The sequence below is a fragment of the Bombus vosnesenskii genome, unplaced genomic scaffold, assembly GCF_011952255.1.
Source record: "Bombus vosnesenskii isolate JDL3184/JDL3185 unplaced genomic scaffold, Bvos_JDL3184-5_v1.1 scf7180000013265, whole genome shotgun sequence".
Lineage (NCBI taxonomy): Eukaryota > Metazoa > Arthropoda > Insecta > Hymenoptera > Apidae > Bombus > Bombus vosnesenskii.
Window position 1 is genome coordinate 27,771 of NW_022882925.1, and position 23,745 is coordinate 51,515.

The window sequence follows — 23,745 nt, forward strand, 5'->3', positions numbered from 1 at the left end:
ACGGACGTGGTTTCGTGCTGATGTGAAATCGTTCCTCTACGAGCACACGTTACGCATAATATTTCATAGTTACCTTTATTCGTTTCAATAAAATGTTGGTGAAATTATGGATAAACATTGTCTTACATATAAATTGTTGAAAGCGTTAAATTTAGTATCGAATTGCTTTTCTTCTCACGTTACACCAAGCTTTGGCGTTTATTTTGTACTCTGATTATATAGCGCATTTCTCTAGCTTCTTCTGGCTGCTTTTTCGTCTTTCGAAAGCAACTCAGAAAGTTCTGCTATGCGCAAGATTGTTGAGCAAGCTCTTTGCAGCGTTACTTCTATCGTACTACATTTTGTCTGCTCTGAATCACATCATTTTTATTCTTCTTTGCTATTTATTTTTGTTCAGAATATCTGAATATAGTTCAGCTAACGTTGAGCACATTATCACAGAATAAATGCACATAGAGAACAAAAATAGCATTTATAAATATCATCGGAGTTCTAAGATGATGTAGTTCCCACCGGCATCTTCATAAAAGTGATTCTTCAAAATATTTTCAAAACCAAAAGGCTTTAGCCTTAATGGGATTCAATGAAAAAATGACATTGTATATTTTATTCATATTCCTGGTTAATACACATATAGGAATAAATTGATTTGTAGTGTAATACTTTTTGCTTTGTTCTCATCAGTTGGTTGAAGATAAGTTTAGTTAAAGGAATAAAATAAAGAAATATTTATTGCATTACATATCGTGAGTTTAGTGCCATTGGTGGAACATTTGCACATGTACGAGTTAACAGTCATATATTACAAGTCTGGGACGAAGACAACTGTTCCCCTTTACATCAGCTTCAAGATAATTAACGAATTTGCCTGAGCAGTAAAGCAACGTGTTCTGACAAACTTCCAAGCGTTTATGCTAACGACAGCTATATATTCGTAGACCGTTGTAGTCAACTTGATACGGAAGGTAGCAGAAAATAATTTTCAGAAAAACAGCGAACGATTCATGAAAAGGTTTCTAGCTATAAAAAGATTCTCGTCTTAAATATAGAAAAGAAGAAACAATACGGCAGTGAGCGATGAAAAATATGAATAAGATAAATTGTGTAAAATAAGCTTGAAAATACCGAATACTATTTTCTACCACCAAACGGAACAACGATATATCCAACATATTTCAAGAATATTTTGCTTAATTATTCCACTGTGAATTTTGCATTATTCGCAGAATTTTTGAGAGGCTGTTTGAATGATAAATTTGCAAATAGAAAATATGCAGAAATTCCAAGGCATTAAAGAGTGAAATTTCAAAGAAACGACGAAGATCTATTTGAAAGTTACATACGTCTTTCATTTAAAGTCTAGCTTTTTACTGAAATAACAAACGCTTAAACTGTTTCCACGGCAGCAAGTATCATTGTGTCAGAATTGCTTACAATGATCGTATAGTTCGATCGGAAAACACTCTTAGTTATCTTTACAGATGTGGCGATATAGGACACAAATGTAAGAATGGAACAGAGTCCAAAATAAATCAATTAAGATAGGATAAATATGATAATTAAACAATTAGATTGTTGCATTGAAATTTCAATTGATCGTATAAAATAACTATATTTATAATTATAATTTATAAATAAAATAATTATACTTCATATTTTAAAAAATCGATATATTTATACGTAAAATTGTCTTCAAATTTGTATAAAATTTTGTTAATAACGTATAAATAACGCAGCAATGAAAGAAGAATAACATTAGAAAAAGAAAGAAGAAAATATCTTCTTCGTGAATTTATAAAGAATTTTGTCTCGCGTTCCTGTTTATTTCTGCTGTCTCGAGGAAGAAAATAGTTCACTGGAAAATATTTTATAGCGATATTTGTCAGAAAAATATCATTTTATTCGCCTCTAACGCGTCATCTAACTAAATCATATATTTTGTTACCTTCAATGAACGATCAGATACTTCTTATTCCATCTTTTTTTTTCAATATCTATTATAAATTTCCAACCTGTTATAAATTTATTATTTTCCAAAAACTAACTGCTATTTTTATTACTGATACTCGTATAAAGTCAATGTAAATTCAATTGATATAAAAAAAACGTACGTAACTATCTTTCAAAAGTTATCCAACGAATAAAATAAATGTGAAAGTTTATGTTTTCTTCCTGACTAATGTAAAAGAGCGATTTCTTCATTTAAAGAGATACGTATCGTGGAAGATGATCTCGAGATATCTGCCAAGTCAGCTGTCAAGAGGTACTAAGATGTCTGGCCTCCTTTCTAAAAGCTGTTAAGTACTTACAAAGTTTCAGTGAGCTCGATACGATAACACTCGGTACGTTTCTAGTGAGAACGATACTACTCGATAATGCACTTGGACGGAACGTTAGACACTCCGCATGGAATGAGTATAGGAGTAATGTCAAATTGACAGACACTATTCCAATGAACCCTCGAAGTGAACTGTTTCACTGGAGACTAAACTAAAGTCGACAATATATCCTGCAGTATATCTTGTCTCTATAGTTAGATGCCTGCCGCCCCACCCATCCTTTAGCAAGAAACCACGCATCTCCTTCATAAAAAATTAATGATACATAATGCAACTTTATTGCACAATTGTTCGAGATGGCAGGTTCTACCATTTGGCATAAGTTCTATTCTATCTTCAATTAACCACTGCTTTTCGTTACAGAAAATAAGTACGTGGTCGAGCAGTCTGAAACACTTGAAGAACCCGTGCCATTCAGTATTTTATATATCATACGTTAAAAAATATGTGAAATGCAAACTATAAGATTCCACTGAAGTCGATGATAGGAAGTATAATTGTTGTGACTCGTGCTTGAAACTAAGCAATTATAATTTGAAATTGTTTTCTCGATCGTCCCTTCAAAAAGGATAATAGAAGATTCAATCGATTTTGACTGACAACGCGTAAGAATTTTGGCGATCACAAGGACACGCGTTAGGATACCTTAGGGTACATCTCACACTTGCGATTATCTTATAGATTCTTATAGATCTATAAATAAAATTCCAAATCGTTCGATGCTTCGCAACACTTTCACTACCTAAATCCAGGCGATGAAGCGATGAAACGATAAAACTACGTTTTATACTAGACACAGAGTAAACTTCAAAACATTCTAAAGATAGAATACACAAACATAATCTGTTGTAAGAGCATCGAATAAAATCATGAAATATTCGCTCGATTTCTAGCAATGAATTCAAGCTTTGCGGATTATTAAGCTCACATTGTTTATAGAAATTTGCAATCTAATTTAATTGACTGTTAAAGTTCTTTTATGTTTCTGTTGGATACGCTCACTTGTTGTGCTTCTTCGATAGCAACAACAGAGTCGAGATATCTCGCTTTACTAATTCATTACTAATTCATAATTCTTCATGAAAGAAAATCAAACAACGCTTTACACTTTACCGAATCTTTTTGTGTAAAATTGTCCTCATAAGACCGCTCATGCGCATTATTTTTTTGCTAAATGAATCATTTTTTATGGTATATGATGTCAAAAATTATTATAGCCTTGCAGTAGTGTGATTATGTGCATGAACATATTTTATATGCATAAGAGCTTCTAATCTGTAATCGTGTGAAATAAAAATAAGAATGAAATAACGAAAAGTAATCGATTGGAAAACTGATGGAAATAGAAGAAGTAATGACTTACTGTGAACGTGTAAAATCCTTCCGGTATCGGTTGACCACCAAACTTAATGCTGAGGGTATAATCGCCAGCATCCGCCACAGTATAATAAATGTTCACCGTGCCATCGCCATTATCTTCGATATCGATGTCCACCACCTCACTGAAAGATAGCATACACAATAAAAAGAGGATTGTCATACGTGTTAAAATTGAGAGGAAATTTTTTAAATATCAAGACCTTTGTCTTTTTCTTCATTGATTCATATCTATCGTTAAAAATGTATCATGAGTTCTGACAAAAGAATTTTTATGCAACCAATTCGGTATACTTGTTCCTATTGTCACTGTAGGAACAGATTAATGATCATGCGTGTAAATCAAGAATAACGAAAATAATGGTAAATTGATGAGATGGGATAAAATCATAAAAAAAATTCCTGAAAAATGTTTGTCCCACATGATCTGTCAAATATAACTTTTCTACAATTTTTCACAGATTTCTACTTTAATCTTGTCCTTTTCTCTCTCGTTATCTGTTACATTTCGCTAAAATAACTTGGACGTTCTAGCAGATTTTAAAAATTTCAACATGACCCCGATATTTATTTTTGAATCGTAAATTTATTGATGTTGAGTCTTTTGATACGGCTTACCAACTCCCCGCCTCGTTGGTATGTAAGCTATATTTATAGAGTCGCCAACGTTCCTTCTGATGCCTCGTAAAACGGCAGTAACACATGCAAAAAAGTTTTTCATGAACGACATTTCCATTGTACACGAGTATTTCATTCTACATTGCATTGTTCCTATGTCACACTCTATATATATGTATATTTTATAATACACTCAAGCTAACAGTCAAACTGTACGTACTTGCTCATATTTCTTATCGCTAAAATGTTTATACAAGCATCTTGTAACACTGTAGAGAAAATTAAGAAATTAAAACTTGAAGGATTTGCTCCTTGAAGACTATCATGGGTGATGCTTTGTTTTAATGTTATCGTCTTCTAATTGTCAAGAAATAAAAGCAATACAGAATAAAGATAATCAGAAGAGATTTCCCTGTTCATAATACACCGAACTTCCATTGAGTTTCATTATATTTAGAATACATACATATGTATATATGTCGAAGAGAATTCTATCATTTTTATGTATAATCATGTACACAATGTGCAAAATGAGTTAATTCGAGATAGCGCTCATGTAAAACGTCAATAATGAAACGCGATATATTAATGTTTCTATTGGCAATTAGAGATGTCAAGACCGGCATTTCTGCTATTACTTTAAATGACACTAGCCACTATTTTGTGCCAAAACGTAAATCGTTTATTTACTAAGGCGATAGCATGTCGGATAAATGCCAATATTTCAAACACAAGGGATTCTTCGAGAGTTTCGTGACTGACTAATATTTACTCGCCGTCAACATCAACCGGATGATTAATGTTCACTTGATAATAAATGCATCTATATGATTTCTATAAACTAAATATTAGCAAAACAAACGAACGATTGTTAAAACTATCGCGTAGAAATGATGCAGTTCTTTCCAACGAATAGAAATACGATAATGCTCATCTAAATTCCAATAGAGTTATTTTTGTCTAAATTCGAACGATTCAGCCTCAACACTCTTCGTTGATTGAACCATTTATTTCGAAAGTGATGTAAGTCCATCTTCCTTTATTTCCAGATATTCAATTGTTCGCGTTTTCATCTATTGAAAAATCCACGTCTTTCCGTGCTTAAATATATACCGCTTCTAAAATAAATGATTATGCAGTTTAATTTATTAACGAATTTTCATTCAAATAAATAATTTCAATTAGAAGTTGATTGAAACAAAGTGAAAATATTTAAAAAGATTTAAATTGTGAATTGCTTATAAATAAAAAGTTCACGTGAATGTATGCATTATGTAAATTCCTCGTTTCCTGAATTTTTTCAGAAAATGGGCTTGCACCATTTCTAAAATAAACAATCCGATTATTCTAAGTGGAAATTCGCTTACCTTCCAGAAGTAGATCGTATGCGACAGGTCACTGCACCACGTCCTGCATTTTCGGTATCCACGGTGATACAGTACTCTTCACCCTGGGCCAAAGTACGTTGAATACCCTCTTTGATTTTACATTTCTCAGCTCTGCCGGTGGACAAGCTCTGAACGTTTATTGGGCATCCTGGTATTTCTTTGTCGCCGTATTTAACGTTGACCTTGTAACGACCGCAATCATCGGGCAAATAGGTCGCCTTATATTTCCCGTCTCCAAGATCCTGAATTTCGACCTTACGAGGCACCTGATCTGGTCCCTAGACGCAATTTAATATTAAGATTCAAGAAAACTAATTGTCAGTTTAAATGTACTTCAAATTATACAGGTCGTTTTCTTTATTCGGGCGACTAAAATTGTCAAGAAAGTGTTTTTATATGTTATAAAAATTGTTACAAAGATGTACGATATTTGGCATAAATAATTTTGTCCTCGACAGAATAACGAAGGATATTTCAATGTGAAGATAATGTTTTTTAACGAAATCTTGTATTTTCTTATTCATAATACGATATATTTTGTTGAAACTACTTCAAGATGTATAGTTCCTCTAACGTCACCTTGAAGCTATTGTACGCGGGATTGCAAATCTCATTTAAAAAGTTACATTCAATTTACTTGTTCAAATTTGAGTATCCTTATACTCCGTGTTATCACATCGTTTTCTATATTATTTTTAAGAACCTTTCTTGAAAGATTTAAAGAATAGCTATCATTGATTCTAAAGTAAGATAGTTCTAAGATAATAAGGTTTTGTAAGACTATTAGATAAGATTAATTAACACGTTATTCACTCCATTTATGGTCCCAATTTTGATTTATAAAAGTGTGATGTAACGGAAACTGGAACAAAATGCAAATGTTATTAGAGAAGGCGCGCATGAAAAAGCTTGAACGTATTAAGCGAGTGATATGTAACGTAATATAAACTGTAAATGAAGATATAATCGGAAGCTATGCAAAGTGGAGAGACATGGATAAAACAACAATAAACAACAATAAATAACACAGGCGGTATAACATTGATTTATTGCTTACCAATACTTGAACCTCCAGATCACCGTAACCAGCTTCGGAGGTGTCTACTACGAAATCAACGGGAAAAGATGCGGTACAAACAGGTGCCACACCAAGTCCCGTGACAGCAACCTTATTTGGCTCTACAGTGGGCAGAACTTTCGGTTTGAAAGGACTTCCTGGAATATCTTCTCCATCGAAAATAACCCCAACTTGCAGATCACTGTCAGGAGATGGTGGTTGATATGTAACTTCGAATAATCCATTTCCACAGTTTTTGATTATTGGTTTCTGAACTCGTCCTTTGTTGGTCTTCAGAGTGACATTCAATTGTGCTGGATTGCACTTGGAGGTATTCACCATGAACTTCGTCGATATATTTTCTCTTACTACTTTCAAGCCTTCGCCGTAGGCAGTCACGTTGTTCGCTTGCATGTCGTCCACGACTTGGACTTGGAAAGGAGACCCAGGAATGTGTTGCTCGGCAAATTTGATGGATATTTCGTAGTCACCCGGCGACGGTGGAAAATACTCCACTGTGCAATAGCCATCGTCGTTTCCTTTGCAAGTCACCTGCGCGTAGTCGTTGCCTTCCATTAATAGAGATAATCCGCCATTTCCAGCATCTAAACATTTACAAATCATTTTATGCTATCTAATTATATAGTTATAAATTAATTCGACTAAGTAGTAGAGTCGAAAACTAATTTAAATATGACAAATTAATTCAACTAACGAAGCAAGTAAGCAGAAGAGAGAATCATCACAGAGATAAAAGACAATGTAGTTAGGAGATGTTTATCTTTGGTCGATTAAGTTATATAAATTTGAAAAATGTGTAAATGCAACTAATTAAGTTCTATTGAAATTCCCTTCTATGTTCCAGAGACGGCGCCATCAGATTACCACAGACGGTCGATCGAGAACCGAGGAACAAATATTTTCAATCAAAATTAACTTTTTTCTGTATGAAGATAACATAAAGAAGCTTCCAAAGCTAATGTATGGACATGTATGTGTAAGTGCATAGCCACAAAAGCGAAATTACTTTGTCACCAACTCGATACTACTCGTACAGGTAAATCAGTAAAATTTGCACGTTTTGTCTCTGAAAATTTTACCTTTCGTTTCTACGACGAACGTGTTGTACTTATTCACGAATCCTTTTTTCAAACCTGGTCCGTACGCTTTACATTTGCTAGGATCGCTATGGTATTTAACGTTAACTGTAAAGGGTGAACCGGGAACTGGAATGTTGTCATAACGTATGTCTATAGTATGAGGTCCTTCTTCAAATGGCTTGTAACTGACGCAATAAGTTCCGTCCCTTTGTAAAGCAATCACTTTCTCAGTCGTATTGCCACTGGGATTGTTAATTATGCAGGAAAGTTTGTCATGATCGTTCTTCGCCTTTGGAAGCGCTCGAGCATCCACTGTGAACTCCGTTGCACGATTTACGCATGGGCCTGAAATTTGCCAAAAACAATATTATTACAATACGTATATTTATTATGTATAATTTAACAGATTAAGAAAAGTTGCAGTTTTTTGAAATTTCGTGACAAACATTCGTGAACTATTTACACAAGTGTGTAGGATAATTCAATACTTATAGAAATAAAAATGGATAAAAATAGTAATCGGAAATATAGGTTTAAATAGTTAGAAGCTATATTTATAGCTTCGTGTATGTATCTTGAAACATGTGAAAAATATAAAACATAACTTCTAAAAAAGATATTAACAACAAACGTGGCGCACTAAACAGTGCACAGGTGTCCGCTGCCTGTAACTTATAAACAGTGTAATTGCTCGGAAGGAGATTTGGATCGAATTCGCAAACATAAAAAATTCCTTTTATACAAAATTCCGGAATTTTTCATAACAAAAAAGGGCCTGACTCGTATGTATTCGACAAAAGTGTATCTGATAGAAATCCTAAGCAATTACATATTCGTTTGCTATATTTTCGATGGAAAAGAATATCCTTGGTATTCATATATGATTTAAATAATAAATTATAATTATAATTTATAGAAAATATCTCAATATAATGAATTTCTCTAATAAGCAACAAAAAAAATTCAAAATACCACAAAGCATGCATACAGTGCACTTTTTTACGTATCAAACTGTGTAATGTGCATCTCTGTCATAAGTTGCAGCATAAACACTATCACAAAATCGATGAACAAACAAAAATACCCAAAATTACGTTGGATAATAATTTGGATGAAATACATTTCGATGATTCACCTTTATCTTAGATAAAAGACGCACGAATTGTTTACGATTAATAATACTCTTGATTTATTATTATCAATTAAGAAAGACTGTTGTTTGGAAAGATAGTCACAAATTTTCAAGGAGAGAAAGAAGAAAACTGAGAACGAAACTACGTTCCTAAAGATGTAGGTAATATTATGTTTAATAACAACAGATTTAATAATAATGAAAAAGCTCATTTAGATGAAACGTAAAATTGTCATAGGCTCAAAAGAATTATAACATCGATCAGTTTCGACGACATCGATAAACAAATTAACGAGTCATTGTTACTTTGGTAAAAGAAAATTTCTTCGAAATATACTTCATCCGTCTCACCATCCACCTAATATGTACCTACGTTATAGCACACTACACACGCAAAAGAAAACACCCGGAACACTCCTGCTGTTAATAAAAGCGGAACCTTGCAAAAGCACGACAAACGATACCGTTTGGTTGAATGCCGGTCCCAGTGACTTTTATCTTCGACACATCGACGTCTTTTACAACGATCGCCTGGAAAGGCGAGCCAGGAATATGCTTCTCGTTGAAGGTAATATTGATACCATAATCGCCAACTTCCGTAGGTAAGTACGCAACGGAACACGTTCCATCGCCATTATCTCGACAATTAATGGCAGCTTCGCAGGGACCTTCGACCGTCACACCGAGATTGCCTTGTCCAGCTCCGCGAGTATCGATCACGAACTCAGCCGGTTTGTTTATTATTCCATGGGTTAAACCTGGCCCGGAAGCTCGGACCTTTTCAGGATCCGAGCCATGCACGCAGGTCAATCGATACGGCTGGTTGGATATTGGCACTCCGCCGAAACTAATCCCCAACAGATATTCGCCTAGTTCTGTCGGCGTAAAATTCACGAGATAGCCTTCGCGAATTGGTATCACGTGCGCCTTGATACGGTTGCCCGAAGGTGCGGTTATCGTCACCTGAAAGTCCGCTGGCTTGCCTGCGTCCTGAGTTATCACGAGGAACTGCTGCAAGCTGTTCACTGGAGCCGCTGTGACATGGATTTAGTTTCGAATTGTTTAGTTTTCTTCCCATTTTCTGCTCTACCTTTTGTCTTTCTTAATTACAAGTTTAAAATCGCATGCACCTTCCAAAGTGACTAGCGATCACGATGAGAGTAGTCAGTGGTGATAAAAACCAATATTCTTGAGAAAGGCCAGATCTCTTTTGCAAAGTCTTGCTCTGTAGTGTGTTTTTTTTTTTTTTTTTTTTGTGAATTCGTGAAGTCATGCTATGCTCTTTTCATACCGTACTTACTTGGAACAGATAATTAGCATGTGATTGATAGAGTTTCGTTTGGTTAAGTGGAAATAGACGACCTGCATAGACCGACGTAAACGTTACGATCGCTTACTAACTCGCTTAGATTTCTTATTCGCTTCGCTCAGAGATTTTTCCCTAGTCTTTAAGAAATCTTAGATACGAGCAGCGAATTCACGATATGAATATTTACAAAACTATAAAGATAGGGCGATGAGTGTAGCCGAAAAAGATATGCGTGGCCTATGTCTGATATTCTATCGTCCTGCGTTTGTCTGACTATGACACTCCCAATCTCCTGTAACGCTACTGTAAACAATTCTCTTTCAACCAGAGTGCTTCTCGAATTTATTATTTATAATAATAAATCGAAATCGTACACTGTGTATAGCTCGTAGCGATACATTTTAAAGATTTAGAAACTTTGAGATTTTAGAGATTTTAATAATATTCGTAATTATTGAATTACAACGAATTAGACATAGGCATAATAATAGACATAATAAATAGGTAATTTTATACTTACTTTGAGCAAGACCTTCTACTTTGACCTCGGAGATATCGATATGCGATTCAACGTTCACTTTAATCGGACACTGAGGTGCGTTCAAGCCTCCATAATTCAAATTTACGGAGCAAGTTCCTGGTTCTCGTGCTACGTAAGTGATAGTATGCGTGCCATCCTTGTTGTCCGAAAGTGAAAATGGAATTTCTTTGTTGTCAGAATCTTTTATGTTCACGCGAAGTTCACCTGGTCCAACTTCGCGACAATCGACGATAAAATGCGTTGGTATGTTCGACTTGACCCCTTTCTCGAGTCCGGGTCCGTATGCTGATAGCATAGCAACGTTTAAAGGTCCTTCTACCTTTACTCGATAAGGTGAGTGTTTCGTAGCTACGCCACCGTAAATAACCTACGAATATTATCATATAATTATTTAATATCAATTTTATTTATATTTTTGTGTTCTAAATATGTATATAATTTATCTTATTCCTAACAGTCAGATATATCTGTACTTCTAAGTACTTTCCTAAGTAATATAACATTTATCATCGTCTTTATTCCCTGGTATTTGCTATTTCGTAAAATTCCACCAATTTTTTGAATTATAATTTGATATCGTAAAATCAAAGCGACGTACGAAATTCTTTATGAATCAGACCAATTCCGAAGAAATTTTTGGCCTTTTTCAAAGAACATTTAGCATCGATAAATTCTTATCTTATCTCGCATATCAACTCGTCTTACGATTAAGCCATATTTTATAGAATATCGAAACGTTGCATCTGTCAAAATTTTCAATGCCTCACCATGATAACGTGATTTGATGCAGACGTAGGAGTATAGTGACATTGCACTGTGCCATCGTGATTATCCTCCAATCGAACGGGTACATCCTTTCCTTGAATATCTTGAACAACGACTTCCAACGGTGCTTGCCCAGCTTTCTTTACGTCCACCGTAAAATTCGTCGGTTTCCCAACAGGAAGAGTCTCCGCTTGAATTCCCGGACCGTACACTTCAACCTGCAAATCGTACTTTGTTAAATCACTCGTCTTTCATTCACTCAGTTCATCGAAACGATTTCAGAGCATCGAAGAAGCGAACTACAATATTCAAAAAATATCGGAACAAATAAGAATAGTTAGCAAAATTTTAATTAACCCTCAATTAGCATCGTTGTAATAACAGAATTAACATAATCTTCGCTTCCTTAATTTCGCATATATTCTGTATTTTAATTGACAAGGTTTATCAATGGCCAACATATAGCGCATAAATTGAAATGAAATATTCCACAATTAAGAAACTTTAATCCAATGTAAACTGAATGGCCATATATCCAGCAATACCAATTGCGAATTAATAATTTAGACATGAACGAACGATCGAACGAGCTTTGCTGGTGACTTTCTATGTCAAAGCAACGTTAAGGTCGATTAAAACAAAAAGAGTGCAATACTGTTATATTAGGACACGATCGAAAGCCAAAGGACCACGAATATATGAAAATCAGACCTTGTCAGGATCGAAGTCCCCTTTCGGCAAAATATTCACGATGTAGGGCGATTTCGGAATATCCTCGTTATCGCAACGAATGTGAACCGCGTATTGGCCTGGTGCAGTTGGTAAGTAGGATATGACGCCTGTTCCATCGCCGTTATCGTGACAGAAGATTTTCGCTTCCGAAGGTCCTTCGATCGCGAATCCAAGACCAGCGGTTTCTCTCTGTGTGTCTATAATGAACTTGGCTGTATGATCGACTATACCACCGTGAAGACCAGGCCCATAAGCTCTGATCGCTGATTCCTTGTAAGGGCCAACGTTCACCTCGAACGGTGACTTGTAAATTTCTTTTCCGCCGTATGTTATCATCACCACGTATCGTCCCTCTTTCATCGGTGTGTAATTACACTTGTACGTTTTTTGGTCAATTTTAACCATACTGGAAAAAAAAATATATATAAGTGGTGCTTCGAAGTCCATAAATCGACCAAAGAATCAATTATAAAAATCAAAAGAAAAAAAGTCAATTAAGAGTATTAATTTACGAAGTCTTGCTGCTGTATATTCCTAATTGAACAATCAACTTTATTTCTTACACCGTTTGAACCTCGAATTGCATCTGTAAAAGTGTAGAAACTTTCGATGCAAATGTACTCAGCTTGAATCTGTACATTGAACTCACGTACAATTTATGTTATATTAATTAATATGTCAATTTTTGTCGAGTGTCATTTACAGCATAGAGCCTAAAGGTACTTCTATTATTACATAGAATTAAATTATATTTGTTGACGTTCAATATTAGCTGGAATTCACAGTCACTTTAGTTCCAATGCTCGATTCAATAATTATTAATAACCAATCGATTAAGTAGAAATTGATGTACAAATCTGTATGTGAAATTTGTTTAGCTTTGTTCCGCGAAAGTTAAATCCATACAACTTCGATTAATTCGAAGCTCATAAAGAAATAAGCCTACCAAGTTGCTTGGATGATCATGTTCGTTAGATTAAATACATCTTCTGTGTATCTTCTTCGCCACGAATTCTAATAAATAATTTTTAATCAAGATTTTATCAAGAAGATAAAATTGCTTACTGAACAGATTGACTGACTCCTCCGGGACCAATAATTTTAACTCCAAGCACATCTTCACCGGCATCCTTTGTGACGATAACGAAATCCACATTGTCGTGAGCACGAACTCCATTCGGTAATAATCCTCGTCCATAAGCTCTACATTTCTTAGCATCTGTCCCCGAACCTACGTTAACATTACAAGGACTGCCAGGTATCGATTTGCCAGCAAAAGACATCTTTATCGTATGTACCCCAATTTCGGTAGGGGTATATTCGCACCTCCATACTTCTGGTAGAGTTTGACGTAATTTGAAAGGTACGTTTAATCCCTACAAACCAGAATTCGTAACAGATAGTTAAAATATATAATAAAAATCGTTTAATTAACAGAAAAATAAGCTAATTCATACAATGATAATGCATATCCTTATTTAATAATATACCTCTTCGTCCAAGATTGTAACTACTGGCGCGCCACGTCCAGCAGTCTTCGTGAATATATCAAAGAAAGTAGGTTTGTTGACTAAGATTCCATCCGCCTGTAATCCTGGCCCACTTGCTATAATTTTGCTAGGATCAGCTGATGGTGTTTCTACATTCACCACGTATGGACTTTTTGGAATTTCTTTTCCGGCATACAGTATTTGTACTTTATGCGGTGATGGCGTCTTCGGAGTATATGACACGGAATAGGTGAGATTTTTGTCTCTGTTGAACTTGATATCAACCTTTAAGAAAGAAAAATTATTTAAATTAAATAAAATTAAATTTGATTATCAAGATAAGATTAATAAATTTAATTGCAATTAAAATACCATTTACTTAGCTTTATAAATTAAAATTCAAATAATATTCATATTCATTCTTTTCAATGATACAACCCATTGGCACATCTTAACGGAATATTCCGGTCTAAAATACCATTATTTTGGATATTTTTGTAAATCTATTTATATAAAACATTCCCTATCAGTCTTTGGCATACAGATCTATCAGCACTTTATTTAATAACACGTAACTCGCGGAATTCTGATTATTCTCACTTGAAAAAATCGACGAATATCCTCCGATCGTTGATATATATGTGTGGCAAAGATCGATAAAAAGAGGCTAAAGGTTTTTTTAGAAAAAAATCCCAAATACCTAAACAAGCGGCATTCTGAATCAGAATAGCTACTTGAAGCATAATCCTATAAAATCACGGATTGAATTAAAAGCCTATTTTAATTGATAGACCCGTGAGTATTTATTGGAAAGCTGTAGTTGTTAGAAGTATAATTTATACGAATGTACATTTATCCATGTTTCTCGTGTAGCAAAGCTTGTACGTGCCAACGTGTGATTGACTGACTAACAATTGAACTAATCGTGCCAAAATTAGAATCTCCATTCTATTCTTATTATCTTAATTGCTTGTATCTAAAACATTTCGCTGTATAAATTAAGCAACTCCTTCTTCCAATTTTACACATAAACATATATTTTAAAGAATTCTTTCATTTCACACGATATATCAGATTTATGACGAATAAGCGTGTTATATTAATTCTATTAGTGTAAATCTATTTATTCGTAATGTTATTAGTAACTATGAAATCTAATCTAATGTAAGATTATACTAAATCCTGTACTATTTAAAGTTCAAGTATTTATAGTATAAGTATTTGTATATTAAGTATTTGTATAATATCCTATATTGATTTTGTAGGCATAACCACGTGCCAACCCTCTTTTCAAGGTCGAAAGGCAGCAAAATAGAGTTATCTATCTACTAAATCATGCATAAAAATCGTGTTACATATTTTTATATCAAGGTTGTAATAAAATGAATTTCAATTAATTCGAGTACTGTAACTGTTGCAGAAAAGAAAAGAAATGTAGAAAAGTAAGAATAAACTATTACATCACGTGTATCCTGGCTTGTAATCAATTTATGATTATGATACAAGTGTAGCAATTTCCGGGATGGTGGTCAACCACATTATACATGGCAAGTAGATGAATGGGTACGTAACGTAGCAATCGTAGCGCACGTAGCGATTATAAATTATGTAATATAAAAATATTTGGAAGTTTAGTTGTAGATTCTTTAAATTTCCCAATGAACTATAATTAAATTGTGAATTTTTTTGGGAACTTGTATTTCTATAAATGCACCTCAAGAAGTAGAATTGAAATACAGATTCGTTCCGTTTATTAAATCGTAAGAAACATCCTATTTTAACACGCACTCTCTGCATTTTTACATTTTTAAATTTTTTATAAATGGGTTAGTCGAGCCATAGCCATAAATATAAGTGTTTTAGTGATCGAAAAATGTTTATGTTACGAAAAATTGTTCTCACCGGAAGTTTCATTCCTTGAAAATCTTCCACAATGACTTCGACATCTCCTTTACCGGCAGATAATGTTTCTACAGTGAAATTAGTTGGTGCTCCGATGACTACACCACTTGGTTCAATACCAGGACCGTAAGCACGTACTCTGCAGGAAATAAAAAATTTAATTAATACACAAAAGATAAAGAATGAAAATAAAAAATAATAATATACAAAAAATAAAGAATCACATTGAAAGCTTAAGTTCTAAATTAATTCTAAATTAATTTTTTTAAAAGAAAATCTTAGTTTACTATAATTAAAATAAACAAGAAACAACAATAGCTTATATTTAAGCAGACTGAGAAAAAACTAGTTGAGTACAGAATTTGTTATAGTAATTCGAAAGTTTTTACACTTCATTGCAATAATAACTGTTCTGTACAAGAAGGATGCAATTTTTCAATTTTCATTGCCTTAAAAAATAGTATGTGTTGCATACCAATAAATTTAGCTAATTGCGAATTTTAATTAACCGAATGATTTAAAATGGTCTATTAGGGAAAAATAGAAAACAAAGTTGTTACAATCTTTGATTTGAATAGCCAGGAATTAATTGCGCCAAACTATGCATAACTATTATTTTATTATAAAAAAAAATATGAATGACTATGAAAGATGCAAGAAAACACGATATTTACGTAACTTACCGCGGTGGCGGGATACTGCAACCGGAAAATAAAATAGATTTATTAATTATACCACTTTGTGTCATTAAAACATTTACACTCTCTCTATTTATACGTGAGACTAAATATAGAAGAAATAATTTACATTTTTGCTTCTACATTCAGATGCCTACTCTACTGTTATTTATATTTCTTAATTATTTTTCAATTAAACATTTTGACATAAAAAGCTTCTTCGCGCGATACGATACGATAATAGTTGACTGTCATTTCATGAAATCTGGCTTTATCGTATAACAAATGATCGATGAGAGAATTTATTCATCGACTTACCTATTTCGATTGATACGTGGTCGAAGAGGTGCTCCTGGTTTTAGTTTTGCGTTAGGGTATTGACTCAAATATGTCATCATTGACATTTCGTCTATATTTGGATTAACCATTTCCTCTGGCTTGATGAGCTATGTAAAAGAATGACAGAATTAAATAGTAAAGTAGTTAGTTTGCTTTTCTGTAATCGTTTCATTCGCTTTCGTGTCATGTCTCTCGTTGCAATTTAATATCGTTACTATACTAATTTATTTAATTTCTAAAACTAATCCCATTGCACAAAATAAAATATTTACAATCGCTTTCTCATCGCTGCAAATAATTTTAAATTAGAACGAGAACGAATAAAACGACAAATAATTTATAAAAATGAACTTCTCATTATTTTATCACGTAGCTCTATGAAACTATTATTTAACAGCGAAAAAACGAAGCTATTAAACGTAAGAAAAAAAAGATAACAGCTAATAAAAGTTCAGAAAGAAGAAACAAAAGTCAGAATAAATACAAGTAAATACAATAGATGATGGAGATAGAGAAGCGTAAAAAATTTTCCGATATATATATTTACAAATTTTCCTTAAACAACATAACAAGCATTATAGCATTTACCTGAGGTATATTCAGCCAATCATCCGCTAATTGCATTGCTTCCGATGCATTTTGAATTGCGTCATTTTTATTCCACTCGTGCCAATCAGGGCAAAGACCAGACGCAACTCCATCTACCAAAGCACCGATAGCACGGCCATCGTTCCAATCAGTAGTGAAATTACCGATTACCAATTCTGGTACTTTGTTCTTGATCCACTTGATGAGTCTTTGTTTTGGTCCCTCTGTTTGAGAACCCTCTTCTCCATTCCAGAGAGGCATCGATATCGAATAGTGTAAAATTAGGGTCCATATTAAACCCAGGATTAACTTGAGTTTAGAATCGACGATGTCCGTTGAATCTATAAAATCATTTTGAAATACTAGATGCAGTGGAATAATAACGAATTGCGAATTTAGAAAATTAATTCACAATAGGTGCAATTCTTTAATTTTACGCCAAGAAAAAGGGTAGATAAATGTCCGCTATTATTATGATTATTGTTGAAAATGACAACGTGAGGTCGCGCTCGCCATCCATATGCAGATACGCTAGTTACAATAAATAGTAACTAGAATATAGTTCTAGAAATAATCGATAGATTTAATCGATAGGTTTAAGATATTCTTTTGTTTTTATCCCTAGACCATGTAAGAAAGTACAATAATGGTTTATCGGCTCAAAACGGTGTGATAGATTTATCCAAAGAATAAAATAATAGCTATTGTGATTCTACCTCTAAATATAGAAATAACAACAATTATCTTCATGGATCGTAACGTTGAAAATAAAACTACGTTTTCGACAAATATTTGATTAAAGTTGAATCAATGAGACTGTAAATGATAAAACTAGAAATAATCTTTGAAATACAGACTGTAATTTCATTTTCACTGGGATAGATTTTCATACCATTTATGGATTAATTTGAAATCAAGAAAAGCGAGAAGATAGTTCTGTTAGATAAGAAGAAAGAAATAGTTGTTCTCTATATCAATATTGGCTCAAGAGAGAAACTACCGAGCTCTTATCACGGTCAGGGACGGTAGCTAATACCACTATACACACACGATCAGTGTAAATATAATCTACGATTAATTTAACATATTATTTTTCTGTTTCGAGCTTAGTATGTAATAAAACATTGGTTTCTTAATAAAGCATTCACCGATGAAACTATTCAACTTGTAAATAATTTTTTGTAAAAAAATGAGAGAATTCTGTATTAAAAAATATGTATCTTTATTAGTCGGGAACCTGATAATTAACGAAATATTCTGTCTCGTTCATTAAGACATTTGCTTCTACGTATTTATATGTAAGAGAAATAAACGGTATTCTATTTATTTCGACTTTATTAAATCCATCTCTTCGTTTTCATATTTGAAGATACAAAATTTATGTTTAATTGAAAATCTGCTTTAAAGAGCATTTTACGAGCAAATATAAAATACATGCAGACATATTTCTGACATTTCCGGCCACGAATAGCCATACAGTGATACAATGGCTAAAAAATGACGCTTACACATCAAAATGAATCAACGCTAGTTCTGCGAAAGAAAGTAATTGCATTTGATGTGAAGTACAGCTAAAAGAAAAATAGCTATTTGTTATATTCACCATACTTTATATTATCTGTTATTTATTTTATTTAAGATCACGTCAGCCATGATACACTGTACTTTATTACAAGATATACCACGTTGATTAGACAACGTCAACTTCAATATTTTTATAAAGAGATTGTGTCACCTGGTATGTCCATAAATATATATATATATTATGCGCACACTATGTCATAATAGCTTGTCAGACGTAATCAATATTCCCGATTACACAGTTCGCAAAATTTTTTTTAATCACGCTCTAATTTTATCTTCGGCGATGAGTCATACGAATTTCTATCGCTTCAAACTTTACAACCTTTAGATTTTGATTGCAATGCCAACATAGAAAACAATTCGTAAACATATTTATTACAATTTCCAATTGACACCGAATAAATGTATTTTACAAGCAAAAATATGGACGAATCAGAGTTGATATTCTTAGCACGACAGTGCTGCCATACAAATAACAAAGGAGTAAATGGAAGACTATATATTATGATAATGACTGGTGCAAAATATTTTAGGCGACTGCATCCTCTTTCTCATATTAGAAACGAGACAACTATAGAGTACCATTTGAATCAATATCACGGTAATTGCATTCGCTTTAATCAATTTTGGCAACTTCGCGGTAACCTGAGTATCTGACAAATTTATTTTCAGGAAAATACGTTCGCAACCTTGTCGGTTCGATTAAAATTAGATAAGAGTTTTCTACGTCGCCGAATGTGATATACAGCAATTGACGAAAACCATGAACTGTATAACAAAGAAATAATCCTAATTCTTCAAATTTGAATGTAACATTTTGGTATTTGAATGTTCAAAGGACTTGGAATACCTTTTTTCTTTTCACAAATATATCTGTTTAAACGTTGACCTAATTAAAATAAACAAGAAAATGATCGTCAAATATAACTGAACAAATTATAAACGTGAGAATTATGATTCGTACACAATAGTCTTCTGTTTCGAAAGAAACTTCTCTATTCATACTATACACAATAGAATATCTCGTGTTACGTGGTTGCTATTTACACAGATCCGGTATAATGACGAGTATATTTCGAGAAATTATATCAAATGTAGTTCGTATCTGTGTACAGTGTGTTAGGACTATCCAATAAACTCTAGAACATGGAGAAACGTACTATACGCATATGTGTTGGTACACTTAGAATTCGCTTCGATCTCAAATTTCATAACGCAAGAAAACTGATTCCAGTTGGCATAAATAGTACACGAAGATCATCATAAATAGCATATAAAAAATCGTGGCGACAATTGTGGTTTAATTCAATCCTCATTATTCACTTGTTGGCTCGGTGTTTCATCCAAATTTTCATCCAACTCCCAAGTTCTCCCGTTATTATTTGGTAATTATAAATTAGTTGACATAAGATGTTTATGCGTTTATGGGAAATTTAGATAATGTGCAAAAATTCACATGACGACTGTACACGATATCAAATGTCTGCTTCTATCCTATTTCTTCAGTTGTAGATCATACAAATCTGAACTTCTATAAGCAGCCTAGAATTAAAATCTAATTACTCATTTTTAGCAATTATGTTTGACAGACGTAAGATGAAGTAATGGACGGAGTCAGCGATGCTTGGAAATCGTCTCCTGCACGAGCTCCTAATGCGCGTTCAATCCATGACGTAACCGGTTAGCCACCAATGACGTCATCGTCTAAACTCGCCGCGGAATACGGTCGAGGAAAACGTCATGGGCACTCGAGAAGAAGCGTGATCGACAACTCAATACATATAAACAGTGGATTTTTTAAGGAATTTCTACGTTTGTATAGAAGATAAGATAATAATACTAATATCTTGCATGTACGCTAATTCTTTCATAGATATACAAATTCATTTCACAAAGAAATTCTAAACTCGCACAAGGAAATACTTTTATGTGATAAAAATATTACTCATTCGATTATTTTTATAAAATTCTTTCAAGTAATTAGAAAGGACAAGTTTCTATTTTCTACTTCATCGCAAAGGGTAGGTGATAAATTTATCTACATCGCAAAGTGCAACAGTTATAGATAAACTATTACAATATATATATATATATATATATATATATATATATACGTAGGTAAAACAAAAGAATAAACATAAGAAGAAATCCAGCGCAATGAAAAAACGTAAATAAGAAGTTTCATTAACAAAAGATTGTCTCCTTTAATATCGTACGATAAAGATAATTATCAGAATGAACAAAATAATTAATTAAAATGATGCCAGAGCAGACGCGCTATGACAAATATACATTTAAACGAATGACTTCAGTACAAACGCGTATTCTACATGAAGTTAAGCGGGTAAAACATTCCATGCCGTGATAACCAGTTGTATTTTAAATTAAGAACGTATTGATAAGTTATAAGACGGAAAAGAATGCCATTATCATTTATCCTCGTGACAGTTATTGTTATGTTTCCACTAAATTAACACATTGTACAATTACAACGAACGAAAAGATTTGTTTTCTGATTTCATTTTTAGTCGATAATTTATAAATATACACACACACACACACACGACTAAAACATAATTGGTTTAGAATTAAAATGAATTACGTGGACAAGAAGTTTGAAGAGTATTTCTCTCGAAATTTTTTTAATTTTGAGAAAAAACTATCTTATCGGGAGAATGAGTTTGGCATAGGTGTACGCAAACTGAAAGCAAAGATGACGTCCCTTGTACCTGAGCAAATATGACCTTCACCTCATCGTGCGCCTACCTACCTGCCTTCCCGCCTACTTTCCATGTCTCCCTCTCACTCCCTCTTCCCGCTTCCCAAAATCACTTTCAAGAGCAAACTATTTATAGTTTTTAGAATTATTTAGATATATAAAATAATTTACGTACATGAACCAATATACTAATATACTAATATACTAATAAATATGTATGGCTTGATACCTACATATATCAAATCCTTTTATATCTTATAAATACTTAGAAGAGATTAGTCCTTGAAAGAAATGAAAGATTCACGACTATCATAAAGAATGGACGAAGCACGTTTTATATAATTGCTAATTCTCAGAAATATTTAGTGGGTACAGGTAACAAAACTATCGCTATATTCCTATTCTACAGATTTTGAAATATTTCGATAAAGCATCATCGATTCGAGGATTTTTTACTATTCCGTGTAATTATCTCTATTTTATTTTTATTTTAATTATCATATCTTGTTCTACAAAAAATCTTCCATTGAAAAATTTCAATATTCATATAAACTTTCCTTTCTCTTATAGAACTAGCCGCCACAACCATGAAACTTCTGTATAAATGCTATTCAAGCCACCCGTTAGAGAAACTAAGTCAAATAGAAGCGCAGCTTCATAAAGCGCGAAAGTGTTTTTTACTTCCTTGCAATGAGTCATATTATAAGAAATGTAAATTATATTTTTACGTTATCTCTGTTCATTAATAATTTAAAGCATTTCAAAGAAAATATGTACGTATATTTATCTAACGTGAAATGAACCCCCCCCCTAACCTAACCCCAACCTAACCCTAATTAGAAATTAATTTACAATTGGTTTTCCTAAACGTTGTTACACCGGGGAAAAAAGGTAAGTGATGACATTTGATAGAGTTAAACAGAACTTGAGATATCCTTTACAATCGTCGATAACAATATGTGTACTATAATAACATTGTCCTCGTTCAAACTTTTATATAAAAAACCATGTTTCTTTCTCTTGCAACACAATTCTCTCTGTGTGTCAAAGGCATATACGAAACATGAAACTATTGTATTTCTTAATATTTTACGTCGATTAATATTTTGACGCGCACAAAATTTTGTAATGACCTGAACAAACCACCGATCACGTAAAAATATTTCTTTTCGTGTTATCACTTCATCGCCAGTCACGTAAGGAGACACGTCTTTTCTACGTTATTAATTAATCGCTGGTCACGTACGACTTCTTTTTAAAAATCTAACTGAGTTTCCAGTTACAATAGCTTTTCGAAAGTGAAATTTTTAGATCGAAATACAAGTTGACAGATGCGACGCGAGATGCCTACGTATATCGACAAAGTCTCAACTCGAAAATCAAAACAAAATAAAACAGTTCACACGGTATTTTATGACATAAAATTAGGAAACTGCAACATCGTACGGCCCGAAACGAGGTTCTAAGCCCTTATGCCCTCCAAAATGTCTCAAATTATTTGTTTCGATCCTCGAGATATGTAAACTTGAACTCCTAACCGATTTTACGACCTCACTATACTATACCTACCTACTTACATCTTGTTTAGTATCATGATTGTAATTGTATATCTCTATCAGCACATTTTTGCAACGGAAGAATAATATATTATTTAATATGTATAAAATCTATCTCCAATATAGTCCAATATAGTAATATTCAACATTAAAAATTAAATGTGGGGAATGAATAAAATTTATACTACCATCGAACAAAATAAATTTGTTAAGAGGACAAACAATAATAATTACATCCGCTTAATTACACCGACATATACATAACAATAACAGTTAAAGTACTGTCAAATATGCTTTACATGTGTACTAGTAAGAATCACTGTATATGTATATTTATACAATGAAAGAAAACTACGTATCACATGTACTCGTTAATTTGATCTATCTCATTTTCTTATTCCTAATTCTTTTCCTTTGCTTTCTCTCCTCTCGGTTCGAAAGGGAAAAAAGAGGAGAGAATGACTCAAACGAATGATATGAACGGAGAAAAAAGCGGAACACAGGGAAGCCTAACTGAAGCAACAAAACACGA

The 23,745-nt window shown here is 33.3% G+C and overlaps 1 protein-coding gene across 5 annotated transcripts in view; it reads right to left on the reverse strand.

The window, feature by feature from the left end:
• Nucleotides 1-23,745, reverse strand: part of LOC117242997 (filamin-A) — a 51,382-nt gene that overhangs the window by 22,434 nt on the left and 5,203 nt on the right. Inside the window, exons 3-16 of one of the 5 annotated variants that reach the window (XM_033510102.1) lie at nucleotides 17,355-17,695; nucleotides 16,746-16,873; nucleotides 16,434-16,448; nucleotides 15,751-15,889; nucleotides 13,849-14,133; nucleotides 13,424-13,734; nucleotides 12,338-12,764; nucleotides 11,629-11,844; nucleotides 10,841-11,228; nucleotides 9,476-10,045; nucleotides 7,880-8,224; nucleotides 6,780-7,384; nucleotides 5,702-6,000; nucleotides 3,703-3,841 (exon numbers count right to left, since the gene is read on the reverse strand). In XM_033510102.1, the coding sequence (XP_033365993.1) occupies nucleotides 3,703-3,841; nucleotides 5,702-6,000; nucleotides 6,780-7,384; nucleotides 7,880-8,224; nucleotides 9,476-10,045; nucleotides 10,841-11,228; nucleotides 11,629-11,844; nucleotides 12,338-12,764; nucleotides 13,424-13,734; nucleotides 13,849-14,133; nucleotides 15,751-15,889; nucleotides 16,434-16,448; nucleotides 16,746-16,873; nucleotides 17,355-17,695 (4,208 nt within the window). Of the gene's footprint in view, nucleotides 1-2,309; nucleotides 2,460-3,702; nucleotides 3,842-5,701; nucleotides 6,001-6,779; nucleotides 7,385-7,879; nucleotides 8,225-9,475; nucleotides 10,046-10,840; nucleotides 11,229-11,628; nucleotides 11,845-12,337; nucleotides 12,765-13,423; nucleotides 13,735-13,848; nucleotides 14,134-15,750; nucleotides 15,890-16,433; nucleotides 16,449-16,745; nucleotides 16,874-17,354; nucleotides 17,696-23,745 lie in introns of those variants that run through there. The other 4 variants (XM_033510103.1, XM_033510104.1, XM_033510105.1 and 1 more) reach the window with 4 other exon arrangements.